The sequence below is a fragment of the Manis javanica genome, chromosome 2, assembly GCF_040802235.1.
Source record: "Manis javanica isolate MJ-LG chromosome 2, MJ_LKY, whole genome shotgun sequence".
NCBI classification, from domain to species: domain Eukaryota; kingdom Metazoa; phylum Chordata; class Mammalia; order Pholidota; family Manidae; genus Manis; species Manis javanica.
Genome location: NC_133157.1, coordinates 66,614,368 through 66,634,229, shown reverse-complemented (window position 1 = coordinate 66,634,229; position 19,862 = coordinate 66,614,368). Strand labels below are relative to the sequence as shown.

The window sequence follows — 19,862 nt, the reverse complement described above, 5'->3', positions numbered from 1 at the left end:
TTCTAAGTCTCTCACCTTATTAAAAAAAAAAAAAGTGTCTTCCTCAAACTTCTCTAGTTCCATCAGTGGTAGAAAATTTCTAGTAGTTACTCTGATTAGAAACTTTCAGTCAACCTTCCTTGCAATTATTACTGTCATGTCATCATGTCACTCATCTCCGAACCAATGGTACGGTATCTCATGGCTATAATCGTGCTGTCCAACAAGGTAGCCATCAGCCACATGTGCTTATTTAAATTTAACTACAATTAAAATAAAAACTCATTCCTCAAACAAACTGGACACATTTTGATGCTCAATAGCCACACACAGTGTGTAGCTACTATAATAGTGCAGATTATACATCATTACCATCACTGCAGAAAGTCCTAATGGGCAGACTTTTCAACCAGCACTCAAGGCTAGCTGTCCTTCAGAGCCAGCCCACACCTCCAAAATTCCTTGCTATTTTACCTAAACACTGACATTGGCTTTCTTGTCCCTCAGACAAAATAATTGTCATCCTGATTGTACCTGTGCGATTCCCCATTGAGACAAATGGGTAAGTAAAACAATTCCCCATCCACTAATGAGTGGGATTTTCTGTCATGACAAAAAGCAATGAGGCAACTAGAAAAATTTTATCCCAACAAAATGCTCTGCTGATGAAAAAGTCTAAGGAAAGGACATATCCCCCAGAAGCCTGGGATGTGCTTTGGGCTCGTCAGGACTTGCCAGAGGATTAAGTGAAATGCCACTTGTCTTGGCACTTAACATCAATTTGAGTCATTATTTAATTTTTTCACATGGGTCTCTATTTTTTTCTCTTAATAAATTGTATGGTCATAGGAAGCAGGCACCAGGTCTTATGTGCATTTTTTCTGCATCTTCATCTTCTATCTCAGATTTCTACCCAAATAGTACTGAGGTTACAAACTGGCCACTGTGTGAGGGCCAGAGATGTTTGAAAATGTGTTATTCTGCCCAGAGTATGCTTTTGAAAAATTTTGAATCAGTTGCCAACCTTTACAAATTGGGAGGTTTCGTATCAGAATCCACATCTTTGGTTTTTTGAAGCATCAGTATATGTGGTACCCCTGGGCGAGCATCCCTGCACAGCTCTGGCAGCTAGAGCTGAGTGCCACCTGCCCTTTTAAAGAAGGCATGCATGCTCCTGTTTACCACTCTCCCCCTGGTTAGTTCACTCCCTTGTTACCAGCCTGGGCCCTGGGAGCTTTTGAGCTTATAAATCTTGCTGAAGACACTCAATAAATGAACTGAGAATGGAAATAGTACCCTCTGTAAACACAGCTAGGCAGGCCTTAATGGGCAATGTGTTTGCTTTTAAGCAGCTAAATTAAAAATTCTTATTGTAGCCATTAGCTGAAAACATTTACCTCACCAATTGATTTTAGCCATTCTTCCTGGGCTTGTCAAGAACTGATAACAGATTAGGGAAATAGTTAAGTGGGAGAACAAAAAGCAGCTAGCCCAAGTAATCACTTGCAAATAATCAAGACTCTGAGAGTATAACATTGTTCCCTGAACACTGAGTGTTTCCTAAAAACACATGGAACTCATAGCACTCAAGATGCTGAGTGTTGCTGGCAGCTGCCCAATAAATCTGGGGCTTGATAAAGCCTAAGCCTGCTCCTTAACTCGAACCTGTATTGATTCTCCTCTTTTGAACACTTTATTATAAGCAACTGTGTTCTAAAACTGTTTTCATGTCTTTCCTCTCCTACTCAACCGTAGATTCTTTATAAAGTCCTTTGATATCTTTCTTATGCCTAGCGTAGTGGATTGGGGGTTCTTAACCCAGATTGACTTCAGTCACAGTCAAAAAAAACCCAATGGGTCATCAAAGCTCCTTATTAAAAAGCCCCATGGTTAGGGCTTTAGGACTGGGAAAGATATTTAAGATATTCGTAAAAGAGAATAGTTCATGAAATGCATACAAGCTTTGATGACCCTCATCTAGTCTGTTATCATTCCCACGTTTTGTTATTTGCACATTAGCAAAGCACAACTTATATGTCTTTATTAAGGTTGTAGGAAAAAGTATTAAGCTACAAAGTGTCATCATGCTGATAGAGAGACTAAGTGAATAGGGGGTAAACTGCCATTCTTTGGGACCATGAGTCCAGCCATACAAACACACTATTCATAATATTTAATCCGAATTTTTCACCTGAAAATTGCCTGAAAGGATGCCACAAGAATGTTCCAGGTGCCTTTAAGTCAAAACTCATTAAACTTGAGAAGTCTTCTTATCTGCAATGAATTTAATGACTTTCATAATAGGAAATGTAGTTACTATGACATAAACTGTATCTTTTTAAACCTCTGCAGGTGTGTAAGACATGCTTCTTCTCAGAATGTACCTAAACTGTATGTTCACTAACCCATGCTCAAATTATGCCAAGGCACAGTCTGATTCTGTCTGGTTTCCAGAATGTACCTCTTCCTCATTTTTGAAATTAGGGATGATATTTGTTTATTTCCTGCCTTTTGATAACTATTCCATTCTCCCAATTTTTCAATGCTCACACTTAGTGAGTGGTTCCCCTGCTCTAGTTGCAAATTCGTTCATCTGGGAAATGGTTCATATAGGCCTAGAGACCAACACATTTGCAATTGCTAATATGACTCTCATCACTTCTCCTACCTGCCAATAACGCCTCCACTTTGAAGACCTTTTGGCTTAAGGGGAAAAATTAAATCCAATAGTTAAGCAGAATAGCTATCCATTAGTAAAGCAACAATTTCTGTAAGTGATCCCCCCTTCCTGCTTTGCCCATTGATATCACAATTACTGAGGGCTAAAGTCCCAGGCATGCTCTACCTTTTTGGTGCTTTTCTTCTACAGAGGTTGTATACATCTCCCTGCACTGGTTACTGTTTATCTTTCTTTTAAAATCAGAGATCATCAAAAAGTCCCTATGTCATCACACATTAAAAAAAAAAAAAAAAAAAAAAACCTTGGTGCTTTTTTTGTCCTCTCAAGTTTCCTGCATCTCTTATTTATTAGAATTTATTAGAATTATTTGCTATCTTAGAATTTGATTTTTACTAACCTTCCCAACATTGCTGAGTCAAATATCTTATTAGTAACATTAATCATAGAATCATACCTCTAATAATAGAACACCTACTTTTCTAATTCTTGAGCAAGACACTTAGCAAGCTCCAAGATCTCATGGTCACATTCTATTACTTTTGCACCAATAAGAAATTCCTGTAGATCAGAATTCAGTCAAGAATTACAGTGCATCTTAATGATGAATGAGAAAACTGCCTGCAACTGATCTGAAGTAGTGACTGGTTACACTTTGACCATCTCTGTGTTGGTCTCTTGCTCAGCTATATTCACAAGGAGTCTTGGGTAAATAAGACAGGATTTGGTTTCCACCTATGTCTAACCATAAATAAGTGTATTGTTGCCTTTGGCCAAATTTACAAATTTTCTAAGGTATAACGTGACATTTGTGAGCTCTTGAATCTCACCCAACTCTTCCCCAACCACATTATCACTCTGGAATTGCAACTTCCCTGTTTATATTTCTAGGTCTGGCTGAGTAGAAAAGTCAGAAGAAAAGATATACAAGGGAAAAGGGGACATTCTCCCACATGAAAATGGACCAAGAAATATGTATCATGTTAGTTACATGACCTAAATATGTGGTCAGATCACATGGCTCGTGTACTTTATAACAAAACTTTTTGCTGGCTATCCTTGAAAGAGTAAAAGTCACCACACTTGTGGTAATTTATTTCTGCACTAGAAAACTAAGGCAGCAATTTACAGATAATTGCTTTGGAAGAATAAAAGGCCAATGGCAATATTAACCTTCCAAACAATAGAATTGCTCCCTTTCTGAGTTGAAGAAAAGAAAAATAAAATACTCACTTTTTTATAGGTTTTCTCTTCATTTTGTTTTCCAGGTGCTGCATCTCCATTTTCAGCAGCAGACGACATCTACATGAGAAAAAGTACCTATTTGAATTGACAATTCTAAGCACCTAAATTTGTAAAACAAAAATGCTAATAATATTTTTAAGTAGAGGATCAGTTTTGTTGTATTTTTGTTGTTATCACTATTGTCTGCAAGATAGGAAGAGATTTCTCAGAATACTAAAAAGAAAACCCTGAGTTCCCCAATCTTCCCAAAAGAAATCTTTAAATCTTTATTTCTAAATCATTTTGGTAGAATAGATTACTTCACATGCTCTAAGAAAGATACTATGGAAGTCCAAGCTCCTAGCATGTGTGTTAAGTTTCTTTCTACAGAGTCTCTTAAAAAAAAATAAAAACCAAAACACACTTTCTTACGGTTCTAGATGCTTCCCATAAAAATATCTGGAAAGTACCAAAACTATGAATCAGAACAAAAAATTACTCAGTCTACTGCCCTTGGGCAACTTTACTATTCACATTTGGCATATTTGTTTCCACCTTTTGTTCCATGCACTTTCATACTAAAAATATTATGATATCATTTTACCCAGCATTTTTCACTTAGCAATTATCTAATACTGATTTTCTCATTTGATTATAAAAATCTCATTGTAAGAATTTTTTCTTATTTAATGTATTGAAACAGAAGGACCTTCAACCAAGAATCCTCCACACAGCAAGATTATCATTCAAATTTGAAGGGGAGATTAAATATTTCCCAGATAAATGAAGGTTGAGGAATTTATAACCACTAAACAATCACAACAGGATATGTTAAAGGGACTTCTGTAGATGGAAAAGTTCCTCATCCTAAATAGTTTTCACCAGTGAAAATAAACCCACAGTAAGTAGACTACTTACCAGGCAAGTATGAAATTAAAATAAAACAAAAGTAGTAAAACCAACTATAAACAAAATCAGTCAAGGGCTACAAACACACACACAAAAATGCAGATTATGATATCTAATACACAAACTGTGGAGAAGGAATAAGAAAAAAGTATTTTTAGAGTGTGCTTGATTGAAATAGACCAATCAACTTAATATAGACTGTTATATAGTTAGAAAATTATCCTTGAACCTACAGTAACCACAAACCTAAAGCCTATAATAGGTAAAAAAGAGAAATCCAATCACAGCATTAAAGAAAACCATTAAATAATGAGAAAAGAGTAAGAGAGGAAGAAAGGAACAGAGAGGAACTATAAAAACAACTGGAAACCAAAATCACAATAAGTACATACCTATCAATAATTACCTTAAATGTAAATGGATTGAATACACCAATCAAAAGACACAGAGTGGCTGAATGGATAAAAAAGCAAGACCCATCTGTATGCCATCTACAAGACTCATTCTAGACCAAATGATATACACAGACTGAAAGAGAAGGGGTGGATAAAGATAATTCATGCAAATAATAGGGAGAAAAGGCAGGAGTAGCAGTACTTATATCAGACAAAATAGACATAAAAGCAAAGAAAGTAACGAGAGACAAAGAAAGACATTATATAATAATAAAGGGATCAATCCAACAAGAGGATATAACCATTATAAATATATATGCACCCAACATAGGAGAACCTAAATGTGTAAAACAAATACTAAAAGAACTAAAGGGGGAAATAAACTGCAACTCATTCATTTTAGGCAACTTTAACACACCACTCACATCAATAAATCAACCAGACAGAAAATATATAAGAAAACAGAGGCATTGAACAACACATTACACCAGATGGGCTTAACAGATATCTAAAGTACATTCCAAGCAAAAGTAGTAGGATACGCATTTTTTTCAAGTGTACGTGGAATGTTCTCCAAAATCAATTATATACTAGGTCACAAAAAGAGCCTCAATAAATTTTAAAAGATTGAAACTGTATCAAGCAACTCTCAGACCACAGTGGTATTAAACTAGAAATAAATTAAACAAAAAAGCCTACAAACACATAGATGATAAACAACATGCTTCTAAATAATCAATGGATCAATGAACAAATTGAAACAGAAATAAAGCAATACATGGAGACAAATGAAAACATAAATTCAACAGTCCAAAATTTGTGGGATGCTGCAAAAGGGGGTCTAAGAGGGAAGCACATAGTAATACAGGCCTACCTCAAGAAACAAGAACAATCCCAAATAAACAGTTCAAGCTCCCAATTAAAGAAACTAGAAAAGAGCAAATGAAACTCAAAGTTTGTAAGGAGGGATATAATAATGATCAGAGCAGAGATAAAATAGAGAAGAATAAAACAATAGAAAAAAAATCAATGAAACCAAAAGCTGGTTATTTGAGAAAATAAACAAAATAGATGAACTCTGAGCCAGACATATCAAGAAAAAGAGAAAGATTGCACAAATAAACAAAACCAGAAATGAAAAAGGAATAGTCACAGCAGAAACCACAGAACTACAAAGAATTATTAGAGAGTACTATGAAAAATTATATGCCAATAAACTGGAAAACCTGGAAGAAATGGACAAATTCCTAGAAAAATACAACCTTCCAAGACTGGCCAAGGAAGAAACAGAAAATCTGAACAGACCAATTACCAGCAATGAAATTGAACTGATAATCAAAAAACTCCCAAGAAACAAAAGACCAAAACCAGATGGCTTCACAGCTGAATTCTACCAAACACTTAAAGAAGAGCTAATACCCATCTTTTTAAAAGTATTTGAAAAAGTAGAAGAGGAGGGAATACTTCCAAACTCATTCTGTGAGGCCAGCATCACTCTAATATCAAAACCAAAGACACCACACACAAAAAAAGAAAATTCCAGATCAGTATCTCTGATAAACATAGATGCAAAAATTCTCAACAAAATATTAGCAAACCCAGTTCATCAAAGGGATCATCCATCATGACCAAGTGGGATTCATTCCAGGGAGGCTAGGATAGTATAATATTTGTAAATAAATCATTGTGATATACCACATTAACAAAAAGAATAAAAACCACATGATTATCTCAATAGATGCTTTAAAAACATTTGACAAAATTCAACATCCATTCATGGTAAAAAAGTCTTAATAAAATCGGTATAGAGGGTGCATACAACATAATAAAGGCAAAATATGATAAACCTACAGCCAACATCATACTTAATGGCAAAAAGCTGAAAGCTTTTCCTCTAAGATCAAGAACAAGACAAGGATGCCCACTCTCCCCACTTTGATTCAACATGGTACTGAAGATCCTAGCCACAACAATCAGACAAGATAAAGATACAAAAGGCATCCAAATTGTTAAGGATGAAATTAAACTGCCACTGTTTGCAGATGACATGACATTTCATTATACATAGAAAACCCTAAAGACTCTACCAAAAAACTATTAGAGTAATAGTTCAGCAAAGTTGCAGGATACAAAATTAATACACAGAAACCTATTATGTTCCAAGAGTGAACTAGTATAAAATCAGGAAAACAATTCCATTTAAAATTGCATTAAAAAGAATAAAATACCTAGGGATAAACCTAACCAAAGAGATGAAAGAATGTGTACTCTTAAAGCTATACGACACTCATGAGAGAAATTAAAGAAGACACTAATAAATGAAAATCTGTCCTGTGCTCATGGATAGGAAGATTAATATTGTCAAAATGGCCATCCTGCCCAAAGCAATTTACAGATTCAGTGCAATGTCTATCAAAATATCAGAGGCATTTTCAATGAACTAAATCAAATAATTGTAAAATTCATATGCAAACACAAAAGACCCCAAACAAACAAAGCAATCCAGAAAGAAAAAAGCTAGGGGTATTACACTCCCAGAATTCAAGCTATACTACAAAGCTATAGTAATCAAAACAGTACAGTACTGGCACAAGAACAGACCCATAGATTAATGGAATAGAATAGGGAGTCCTGAGAGAAACCCATGCATATATATGGTCAATGAATATATGATAAAGGAGATATACAATGGGGAAAAGACATCCTCTTCAACAAATAGTGCTGGGAAAACTAGACAGCTACATGCAAGAGAATGAAACTGGATTACTATCTAACTGCATATACAAAAGTAAACTTGAAATGGTCAAAGACCTGAATGTAAGATGTAAGACCATAAAACTCTTAGAAGAAACAAAGGCAAAAATCTCTTGAACATAAGCATGAGCAATTTTTTCCTGGACACATCTCCTCAGGCAAGGGAAACAAAATAAAAAATAAACAAGTGGGAATACACCAAACTAAAAAGCTCCTGTACAGCAAAGAACACCATCAGCAGAACAAAAGGCAACCTACAGTATGGGAGAATATATTCACAAATGATTTATCCAATAACGGGTTAACACCCAAAATATATAAAGAACTCATATGCCTCAAAACCCCCAAAAACAAATAACCCAGTTAAAAAAAATGGGTGGAGGACTTAACAGGCATTTCTTCAAAGAAGAAATACAGATGGCCAACAGGTAAATGAAAAGACACTCCATATTGCTAATAAAAGGGAAAAGCAAATCAAAATCACAGTGAGTTATCATCTCACACAAGTTAGAATGGCCATTATGCAAAAGACAAGAAATAACAAGTGTTGGTAGGGTTGTGGAGAAAAGGGAACCACAGTTGGTAGGAATGTAAATTGGTACAGCCACTGTGGAAGGTAGTATAGAGGTTTCTTAATACACTAAAAATAGAAATATCATAATAACCAGTAATTCCACTTTTCAGAATTTACCCAAAGAAAACAAAATCTCTGATTGAAAAAAAAATGTATGCACCTGTATGTTTACTGCTGCATTATTTACAAAAGCCAAGTTATGGAAGTAACCTAAATGCCCATCAATAGATGAATGGATAAAGAAGATGTGGTACTTACACACATTGGAATATTATTCAACCATAAAAAGAAAAGAAATCCTGCCATTTGCCACAACATGGATGGACCTAGACAGTATAGGCTAAGTGAAATAAGCCAGTCAGAGAAAGACAAATACCATATGATTTCACTTATTTGTGGAATCTAAAAATAAAACAAAATGAACACAATAGCAGTAGATATGTAGACACTGAGAAGTGACTAGTGTTTACTATGGGGGAGGGATTGGGATCAGTGGTAAGGCGGATAAAAGGGCACAAAAATTCTCAATCATAATATAAACTGGTCATGAGGCTAGTAGTATGGCATGGAGAACATAGCCAATATTCCTGTAACATCTTCCTATGTTGATAGATAGTAACGGCACTAGTGGGGGTGAGGATTTAATAATATGGGTAACTGTTGAACTACTGTGCTGTATACTTGAAACCAATATAAGATTGTATATCAATGATACTTCAATTAAAAAAAAGAATATTTTTTTCAACTTGCAAGGAATACCACTGTGTGAACACAATTGTGTGTTAATACTTTAGTTAATAATGCTAATACTGAAGGATAGTTTAAGTGGTCTGAGGGTTTTGCTTCTGCAAATAATACAATAATTATTTTGTACTTGTTTCTGTCCAACTGCAATGTTCTCTTGGACTAGATTCCTATAATTACTAGGCCTTTAAAAAACTGAAATCTCTTACTAAATATAGCTAAATTTCTTTCCAAGAAGAATATACCCATTCATACTATCAGCAGTGAGTGGCAGTAGGTTTCATCATACACACAGCAGTGACTACTATCATCTTAATCAGGTCTGCTAATTTGACTGGAGAAAGAAAACATATCCTGACTTCCAACTGCATCTCTGAAAACTATTAGTGAAGGTTAACATTGTTTATGTATCTTTTTTTTTTTAGAAATTTGTATTTCTTTTGAATTTTCTACTATTTTGTCCATTTACTTATTGGAGTCTTAGTGTTACATAGTTATTGATACTTACCTATTATTATTATTAATATTAGTGGTTTCTTTATTGATTTTATGGATAAAGGTTATTAATCTGTTTCCAAGCACATTATTATTATTTTCCATGCTGTTGTGTTGTAATTGTTGTTTTATAATTGTGACATAGAGAAGTTAATTTTTCCATCAAAATACATAATTTTATAAAATTTTAAGTACATACTGTCTGTGCTGAATTTTTTTATTGGAAGAACTCAACTAAATGCTGAAGCCATGGGTTTCAAAGAAGTTCTACATTTTTTCATACTTAAAACTATTGATTACCTTTGTGACTTCTTCCACCGCCTTTAAATAAATATTTTTTTCATCGTGAGAAATCAGATGTTTAAGTATGTGTTCCTATCACTTTTTCATGATAAGATTTTTTCATTTAACTTTCAATTCATCTGAATTTTTAAAGCCAGTTACCTAATGGTAAACAAGGATAACTACATAACCAGGGAACCATGATGTTTAAGGTCTTAATCTTAAATTGTATGAAGGCTATTCTATGCACCACGGAGAGGTAAAACTTCTGACATTTTCTTAAGCCTCTGAAGCATATTTTAAATCTTCGGCTTCTAATAAACGGAGTGTAGTAAACGTCAGAATTTGCTAGCCGTTTCTCTGCACTGGAAATAAACGGATCCCATGAACATGATGTGACTGAAAAATTACCCAAGAAAGTGAGAGAATGGTAAGCCGACCTCACCAGCTCTATTGCTACCCATCAGTCAAAATATTCTCTTGGATAAATTTCCAGTTCCACTGGTGTCCATTCACTCTGTCCATATCAGATTGTGGAGTTTTCAGGGACAAGTATTTACACACTACTGCTTCCCACAATATATCTGCTTAATTCATGTAAAGAATAATTGATTTTCTAATCTCTTTATAATATTTTGGTGAGCTCTGAGTAATAGTGGAGCTAGAACATCTGAAAGGTTTTATTAAATTAGGTTTAGTGTTCAAACCAATTCAAACCTTGTAGCCCTCCACTAAATCCCAAATTACACAATCACTTTAAGAATATATAAGTATTTATTTGATATTTGATCCCTGAATAGGTAAAGATTTTTATAAGCTAAAAAGTTACAAATGAAAATAATTGATTTGACTATTCAAAATTATCAACTTCTTAATGTCAAAGTAGATTCTGAATAAAAGTCAACCAACAAGCTGGGAAATAACAGTAATGTATGTGGCAAAAGTTAATCATTTCCAAATATAAAAGTTTATTTAAATAATGCAATTCTGTCTACTTTCATCTACTCAAGGAAATCACTCCTGCAGCTCTCCCCATTCTCTCATCAATTTTCTTGCTCTATGTCATTCCCATCAGCATTCTGCTATTTCTTCCATCTTAAAAAACAAAGTCTTCTTTTGATTCCACTTCCCTCTACTTCCTTATTCATTCTTGTAGCAAAAATCCTTGAAAAAGGTTTCTCTACTCTCAATTCTTGAATCCTTTTCTCATATTCTCTCTGTAATGCACTCTCATCAGGGTTTTCCTCCTACCACTGTCCTGAGAACGTCCTCATCAAGGTCACAAATGACTTCCATGTTGTCAAATTCATTGGATAATTCTAGGCCCTCATTTTGCCTGACCTTCCAGATTATCAATATAGATGATCCATCCTTCTTCCCTGATTTTCTTTACTTGGCTTCTAGGGAACCATACTCTTTTGGTCCTAACTTCTCTCCACCTCCTTAGTCACGTCTCAGTCTCCTTAGATGGTTCCTCTTTCCTCTCTCTCACATTAACCTTTTAGTGTTGGAGTGTCCCAGACTGAGTCCTTGGCTCTCTTCTCTATCCATACTCCCTCTCTTGGGAATCCCTAAATACCATCCAGGTCTCTCTTCTGAACTCTAGGCTTGCTTATTCAATTGTCTTCTTGATATGTCCACTTGGATATCTAAGAGCTCAAATTTAGCCTATCTTAAACCCCATTCCCGATACTCCCTCCAAAATGGCCTTTCATTTGCACCTTCTGCACCTCAGTTAAGGGCATTTCCAATGTCTTGCTGCTCAGGCCACAAATCTTGGAGTCCTTCTTCCCTTCTACCACAGCCAGTGTGTCAGCAATTGAAAAACATCCGGAAGCCCATTGCCACTCCTGCTGCACATCCCTGGGGAGAGCCATTATACTCTCATGCATGGATTATTTTCATCACCTCTCAAGAGGGCTTTCCCACAGTCTACTGTCACCATAGTAGCCAGAATATACCATCTTTAAATCTAGTCAAATCGGGCCACTCTTCCCTTAAGACCCTGAAATGGTTTCCCATTTCACCCAGAGTAAAAGCCAAAATCTTTACAATGGCCCATGAGACTCTATACTATTTACCCATTCTCTTTTCCATTCCTTCTCTGACCTCAGCGCCTCTAAATTACCCCCTTCACTCCTCCTCACTCACACTGCCTCAGATATCATTTCCTGGGCCCCGAACATGCCAGAGTGCTGCTGCATTAGGGCTTTTGCCTTTGCTATGCCCCAGCAATCTTCCCTAGACACCTGCTTGTCTCCTTCAGGTCTTTGCTCAAATGTTGATTTATCTTCACTGCTTAGCTTGACTGTCCATTTTAAATGGCATCCTGTTTAGCTCCTGCCTGTCTCCACACTCCTGCTTCACCTTAACTTGCCTTAGTCTTTCTTGTTTTCCCTGTAGCACTCATTAGTGTCTAACATACTAGAGTTCACTGACTTACTATAATGGGTTTTGTTTGTTTTGGTCTGTCTACTCCTGAAGAATTTAAAACTCCACAGAGCCTAGAATTTTAGTCTGTTTTGTTTGCTGATGTACCTCAAACACTTAACTACACAAAACAGATGCTTAATAAGTATCTGTAGAATGAATGAATTAATTAATTGATAAGAAAGATAGTAACAGCCATTAGATCAATGTTGGCAGCATCTGATTCCATCTGCCTGGGTGTGTTGTTCTTGGGAAGTGAGCTAAGCCCCTGAAGGAAGGTGGTAAGGATATAATTTAGAGGTCTGACACCATCAGTCACAATGTATACAGGATTCCTTGGAAGGTGCCACTTTAGAGAGTTGACAGAAAATAAATGGCAGTATCATCAACTTCTTATAACTTCCTCCATCAGTGAAAAAAACTCTTAGGCTGTAGATGCTTCAGTAGAAATAATCTCTATGTAAGATTGATCCCATTTTTTAAAATATAAAATGCTACTGAATATGCCACATTTTCATTTTTCTGACATAACCAGATCTCAAAACTATCTGCAAACTACTTTGGAGTTAAATTAAGTTTCAAAAAATATGAGAAAGTCTCCTTGATTATTTTAATCAAATTATTCATAATTTCCAATCATTTAAAAATTTAAGGGAAGTACATAACAATACAGTCCTGCCTCAAGAAACAAGAACAATCCCAAATAAATAGTCTAAGCCCAATTAAAGAAACTAGAAAAAGAGGAACAAATGACACCCAAAATTACTAGGAGGGACATAACAAAGATCAGAGCAGAAATAAATAAAATATAACAGAATAAGACAGTAGAAAAAAATCAATGAAAATAAGAGCTGGGTCTTTGAGAAAATAAATAAAATAGATAAAATCAAATAAATCAAACACTGCAAATTTAACTTTGGGCAAAAACATTTCATTTTGCATTTATATGATTAATAGTAAAGGCAAATATTTTTGTCATGTTAATTTGGTTCTTTGTATTTCTTTGTACAAAGTAAATTGTACAAAGCTTTAGCCCATTTCTATATTAAGGTGTGCTTGCATCTCCAATTTAGAATGTACTAATGACAAAAAGTAAGAGTTGGATTTTCTTTAACCTTCAACTGTTTCATAGAATCAGCAGAATGAAGACCTCCCTAAAGAATGCCATGCCAATAATTTCACTTTTCAGACCGGAAAACTTCAGGAGCCATTCTCAAGAATGTTTGAAAAAAACTACCTTTATGAGGGGTTAGCTAATTGGCATGAGTGAAGGACAGCTGACAATGGATGCTCTTTTTTTATTTCTTCATAAAGCCCCCCTGACTGGATAGCAGGGAAGAGGAGGAGAGAAGGAGGTAGACCATTTTTTTTAAAAAACAATTCCCTTTAAGCAGTGCTATGGAAGTAATATTGATAAAGGGAGGCCATGAAATATCACTGGATTCAAAGGTTTTCTCTATAGGGCAATGTTTGACAAGGTCACATGGACCTATTAACCAAGGCGTCCATGTAGGAGAGGCAAATGAAATGCCCGGGGTCTTCTGGTAAACTGCAATGGCTATTAAAATGGTCACAGCGGTAATTACTATTTGTTCCTAGATGTGCTATGTTCCTGCACCAGTTAAGGTGCATCATTTGTAACTATAGATACCAAGGTAAGTTAAAAACATTGTTTATTAAAACATTATAATCACATACATTTCTACGTGCGCATAAAAGGAAGGATGAAAGAAACTCACAAAAGTACTATGAATGTTTTGGGTTTTCATTTTTATATTTGGCTATATTCTCTAAGTATTCTGCAGTGAGCATTGCTACATTTAAAAATAAGGAAAGTACTAATAATGCTATTCAAAAATTTAACCACACAAAAATTAATTAATAGCAGAGATCACATCGCTTGGGTTCTGCCTCTTTAGGCATCCTGACATTCACAACGTTTCTTATGCTTCTATTTGCTTGTTGTTTGTTTTAAATCCAATAATTTGTTAGAGTTAAAATTTGTCAGAGTTAAAAGTCATGAACTAGACCCTTGATTTAGAATATTTTTAAATAAATATAAAAGAGATAAGGGTTCTGTAATGAGTTAGTTGGAATTAATCAAAGATAAAGCCTGTATTTCCTTACCTTTATAAATGAAATGGGAAGTCATCTGTAGTTGTTCATGATGGGTGGCCTGTTACTCATTACTGAAATTGTTTTCCTTCCCAGGTTCCTGTTAAAATAGATATCACTGGTTATTATTTATTCATATCTTCACCTCATCTCCCATAAAGGATCAGGGGTGGCTATAGAGATACATACAAAGCAATCAATTAAAACTAAGATACAGGAAGCAAAGTGTATGACAGAAAATAAAGACAGGGAACAAGATGACACCAGCACTATGGGCTGTGCATAGAATGTTAAGCCATGTGACCCAGTATAGTCATTGAACACCCTGTACAGTCTCCAGTTTGACTCTGAGATTCCTAGTGGCCACAGCAAAGGAAGTATTGATCAGTTACCTAAATGCCCAATGTCCATAAGATAAAAGAGACCAGTTGTTCAAACACACCACAGATGTCAGGGGGTTGAGGCTGGAGTGGAAATTTCTTCTGTTGGTCTTCAGAAAAGAGACCCCATGTGATGTGTGGACAATTTTTCAATATTATCCCTGTGATACATGAGGATTTTTCAGATGACACAAGTTCAAAGAACTTTTGCTGTATTTTTTTAATGTTTTTATATAGCACAGACTCTTGGCTCATGATAACCAGTTTTAAAAATACAGAGGTAAACACATTATCTGATAAGGGGTTAATATCCAAAATATATAAAGAACTCAGATGCCTTAACACCCAAGAAACAAATAACTCGATTAAAAAATGGGCAGAGGATCTGAACAGACCCTTCTCTGAAGGAAAAATTCGGATGACCAACAGGCACATGAAAAGATGCTCCACATCACTAATTATCAGGGAAATGCAAATTAAAACCATGATGAGATATCACCTCACACCAGTTAGGATGGCCACCATCCAAAAGACAAGAAACAGGAAATGCTGGTGAGGATGCAGAGAAAGGGGAACCCTACTAGACAGTTGCTGGAATGTAAATTAGTTCAACTATGCAGAAAGCACTATGGAGGTTCCTCAAAAAACTAAAAATAGAAATACCATTTGACCCAGGAATTCCACTCCTAGGAATTTACCCAAAGAAAACAAGATCCCAGACACAAAAAAAGACACATGCATCCCTGTGTTTATCGCAGCACTATTTACAATAGGAAAGATATGGAATCAACCTAAGTGTCCATCAGTAGATGAATGGATAAAGAGGTAGTACATATACACAATGGAATATTATTCAGCCATAAAAAGAAAACAAATCCTACCATTTACAACAACATGGATGGAGCTGGAGGATATTATGCTCAGTGAAATAAGCCAGGCAGAGAAAGACAAGTACCAAATACTCATTTGTGGAGTATAACAACAAAGCAAAACTAAAGGAACAAAGCAGCAGCAGACTCACAGACTCCAAGAAGAGACTAGCGGTTACCAAAGGGACGGGGTTGGGGAAGGTAGAGGGGGAAGGAGGGAGAGGGAATTAAGAGGCACTAAAATTCATAATCACAATATAGGTAGGTCACGAGGAAGGCAGTACAGCAGGGAGAAGACAAGTAATGACTCTATAGCATCTTAGTACACTGAAGACAGTGACTGCAACGGGGGTGAGGTGAGGACTTGATAATATGGGTGAATGCTGAAACCACAGTGTTGTTCATGTGAAACCTTCATAAGATTGTATATGATACTTTAGTAAAAAAAATATGGAGAGGTATAAATTAAAAATAAGTAAGGTTCCACTTGAATCTCCCACCTGAGATAACCAATGTTAATAGGTTGTTGAATATCTTTCCAAAATCTTCCTTGTGCTAGTTTACATAAACAGGTACACACACTCTGCCACTTACTAGTATATCTTAGATATTTTTTTCAAATCTATGTATCTATCTCATTTTAAAGTAACTATCACTTTGCACAAATGAATACACCATCATTTAATCACCCACTCCTTGTGGATGAACATTCAGAGTGTCTCCAGGTTTGGCTTCTATAACCAGAGCAGGAATTAACAGCCTTGTGCAAACATCTTTAAAGTTCTAGTACTTCTACTTCTGTGGGAAAGAATCCTAGAAGTTGGGCCAAACTTGATAAGCACATTAGCTAGTTGAAGGACCATTGCTACATTTCTCTCTGTGAAAGGTTGAAGCAATCAGTCCAACGGTGCATGAATAATACTTGCTTACTGACACACTTATCAGCACTGGATGTTTGCCATCTTTAAAATGTTTGCCAATCTGATGAGCAGATAATGGCATTTCAGTTTGTAATTTAGGGTCCCTTTCCACTAACGGGGCTTATCCTTTCCACAAGTTTATTGGTGACTTATGTTTCCAGTTGGTGCGCTTTGCTTATTTATATACTGTACTGTAAAAAATTAATTTATTTTATAATCAATTTATAACATCTCCTAACATATTAAACATTAACTTTGTCATATGAGTTGCAAGGTATTATTCATCTTTTGGCTTTGTTTATGGTATCTTATCATGTCGACATTTTAACTTTTACATAGTAAAATCTGCTAATTTTTCCTTTATGGATTATGGCTTTACTGTCCTACTTGGTAAGAAACCAACCTGATGTTAGACATTTATTTTCCTATATTCTTTCTTATACCTTTACTGTTCTATTTTTAACATTGGATCTTTACTCCAAATGGAATCTGACCTCATCTTCCCCTAGACGGACAGCTCAAATTGCCTCAGCATTGTTTACTTTAATAACCTATTTTTTCCTTACTGGAAAGCTATGCCACTTTGAGCATATATTAATTCTTCCTATGTACTTCAATCTATTTCTGGACTATTATATCCCAAACACTCGTTGATTCTTGAGCTAATGTCATACTGTCTTAATATGATAGTAAGTTTTGATATCTACTGGTGCAAATTGCCCATACAGACTATTTTTCTTCCAAGTTTAGGTGGGAAGGGAGGGACAAGGGTGGGGAAAAAGAAAGGGGGCATTACGATCAGCATATCTAGTGTGTGTGGGGCACGGGGAGGGCTGTGAAACACAGAGAAGACAAATAGTGATTTTACAGCATCTTACTACGCTGATGGACAGTAACTGTGAAGGGGTATGTGGGGGGGACTTGGTGAAGGGGGGAGCCTAGTAAACATAATGTTCTTCATGTAACTGTAGATTAATAACAAAATAAAAAAATAAAGAATGAAAGCAATTTTCTTGCATTTACGTTTTTATAAAATCTTATTGATTAATCTGATTACATGCCCCCCCCCATCAAGTTGGGGTCCTGACTGGAATTATATTAAACTGGTGTATTAATTCGGGAAGGATTGATATATTTGGAATTTTAAGTTTTCCCACTCAAAAACAGACATAGTGCTGTATTTCTTCAAATGTTATTTTGTCTTTCATTACAATGTTATACTTTCTGTATTTATGTTATGTCTTACTAAATTCATTCCTAGATATTTTACTTTGCCACTCTTTCCCACAGGGATTTTTCTACTTGCATTTCTAACCAGTTATTAATTCATATAAAGAAAAATGACTGGGTGTTATGTAATATCTTTCACCTAGTTATTTTATCACATTCTCTCATAGGATTTTAAGAGATTTTAGGTAGAGGCTTGATCATAGCAACTGCAATATTTATACAGCTTATCTCTATTTCTTTTCTCATTGCACTCACTGAACTTCTAAAACAATGTTGGGTAATAGCAATTGAGTAGTAGAGGTAGTGCCAGGCATTCATAACATAATCCTTTGGTAGTTGCCATCCAATATAATGCTTCTGTTTGGTACCATAGGAGGTTCTTTCTACTATATCCTAATTTAATTTTTTATTAGGAATGTCTATTAATTATATGAAATGTTTCTCAAAAACAGTTGGTATAATCACAAACTGTTATTCTCTATTGTGCTATGTCAATATATAAAATGGGAAGGTTTCATAATGCAAAATCATTCTTAGATTTCTAGAATAAACTCTAACTTGGATTTTATTTTCTACTAGTCTTCTAAGGATATTTTCATGAGTAAAACTGGACAATTGTCCCATGTTAATCAGGTTTTGGTATTAAGGAATTGATATTTTCCATAAAATTGGAAGGCATTCTCTATATACACTCAGATTTTTTCTGTGATTATTCATTTCTTGGAACTTATAACCTCTCTTTGGGTGAAATTTTAGTAGTTATAATTATTATTTTTTAGAAAACCATCAATTTCCTTTATATTTTTTAATTTGTTGCCATAAAGTTGCACATCATATTCTCTTACCAAATTTCTTTAACCTTTCTGGGATTCAGGTAATGTTTTTGCCTTATTCCTGATGTGTTGTGTATGTGCGCATTTGTATATATTGTCTACATACATATATATATAGTGTATATATGTATTATATATATTGCATGTCCATATATTCTTAATGTTATGTATATTTTTTCATTGGTCAGATTTCCCCTACTGTTTGTGGTCATTTCCATTAATTTTAGCTTTTAGTGTTAATAATATCTTTTCATTTAACTTTTAAAAAAATCTCCTAGATGCAATAGTTTATTTTCATCCTTCTACCAAAGTCACTTAGACTATAAAGTATTCCTAATAGATTAACGATTTCCCCTTAGGTTTTGATGTGAAGTGTTTTGTTTAATTTCCAAATCATCTGTCATTTGGATGTGATTTTCAATTTGATCCAGGAATCATCTATAAGAGGGTTTCTTAATTTCAAGTATTTACATTTTAACTAATATTCTTTCATTTCTAATTTCTTGTTTTGTCACACTGGGGTAAAATGGGACAAGTAACATATCTTTTTTTCTCCCCAAATTAAGTTTATTCCTAGGGCCATAGAAATGGACTTTTTGTAAATCTTTCATAGACACAAGAGAAAAAATGCCCATGGTATAAAACACTACATTATTGCAACCCTATATCATTGTCTACTTTGTCAAATTATGAAAGAAATACATTAAAATTCCCTACTATGATTATAGTTTGATCATATTCTCCTTTCTCCTTTTTGTTTTTTGCCTTAAAATTTCTGTATCTAAGCTGGCCCATGTATGATATGTGCATAATAGTGTCTTTGTGGAATGTATTCTTTGTTCTTAAAAGTATCTTTTCTAACTTAATCATTTTGGTCTTGGGTCCCCTCTTAGTTCATACACTACCACCACTTCTGCTTTCCTGTTATTTACTTGTGCTTGCAGCATCCTTGTCCACTTCTTCACCTTCAACTTTGTTAGTTGTCCTTATTTTGTTTTGGCTATGTTCCTTACAAATAGCTGCAAATTGGATTTTTGTGTTTGTCAACCTAA

General features: G+C 35.0%; 1 protein-coding gene across 5 annotated transcripts in view; it reads right to left on the bottom strand.

The window, feature by feature from the left end:
- PIP5K1B (phosphatidylinositol-4-phosphate 5-kinase type 1 beta) overlaps positions 1–19,862 on the bottom strand; it is a 360,505-nt gene that overhangs the window by 243,874 nt on the left and 96,769 nt on the right. For all 5 annotated transcript variants that reach the window (XM_036991203.2, XM_036991204.2, XM_036991202.2 and 2 more), the window contains exons 2-3: positions 14,591–14,678; positions 3,890–3,958 (exon numbers count right to left, since the gene is read on the bottom strand). In XM_036991203.2, coding sequence (XP_036847098.1) covers positions 3,890–3,958 — 69 coding nt within the window. In that variant the 5' untranslated portion in view covers positions 14,591–14,678. The remainder of the gene's footprint in view (positions 1–3,889; positions 3,959–14,590; positions 14,679–19,862) is intronic.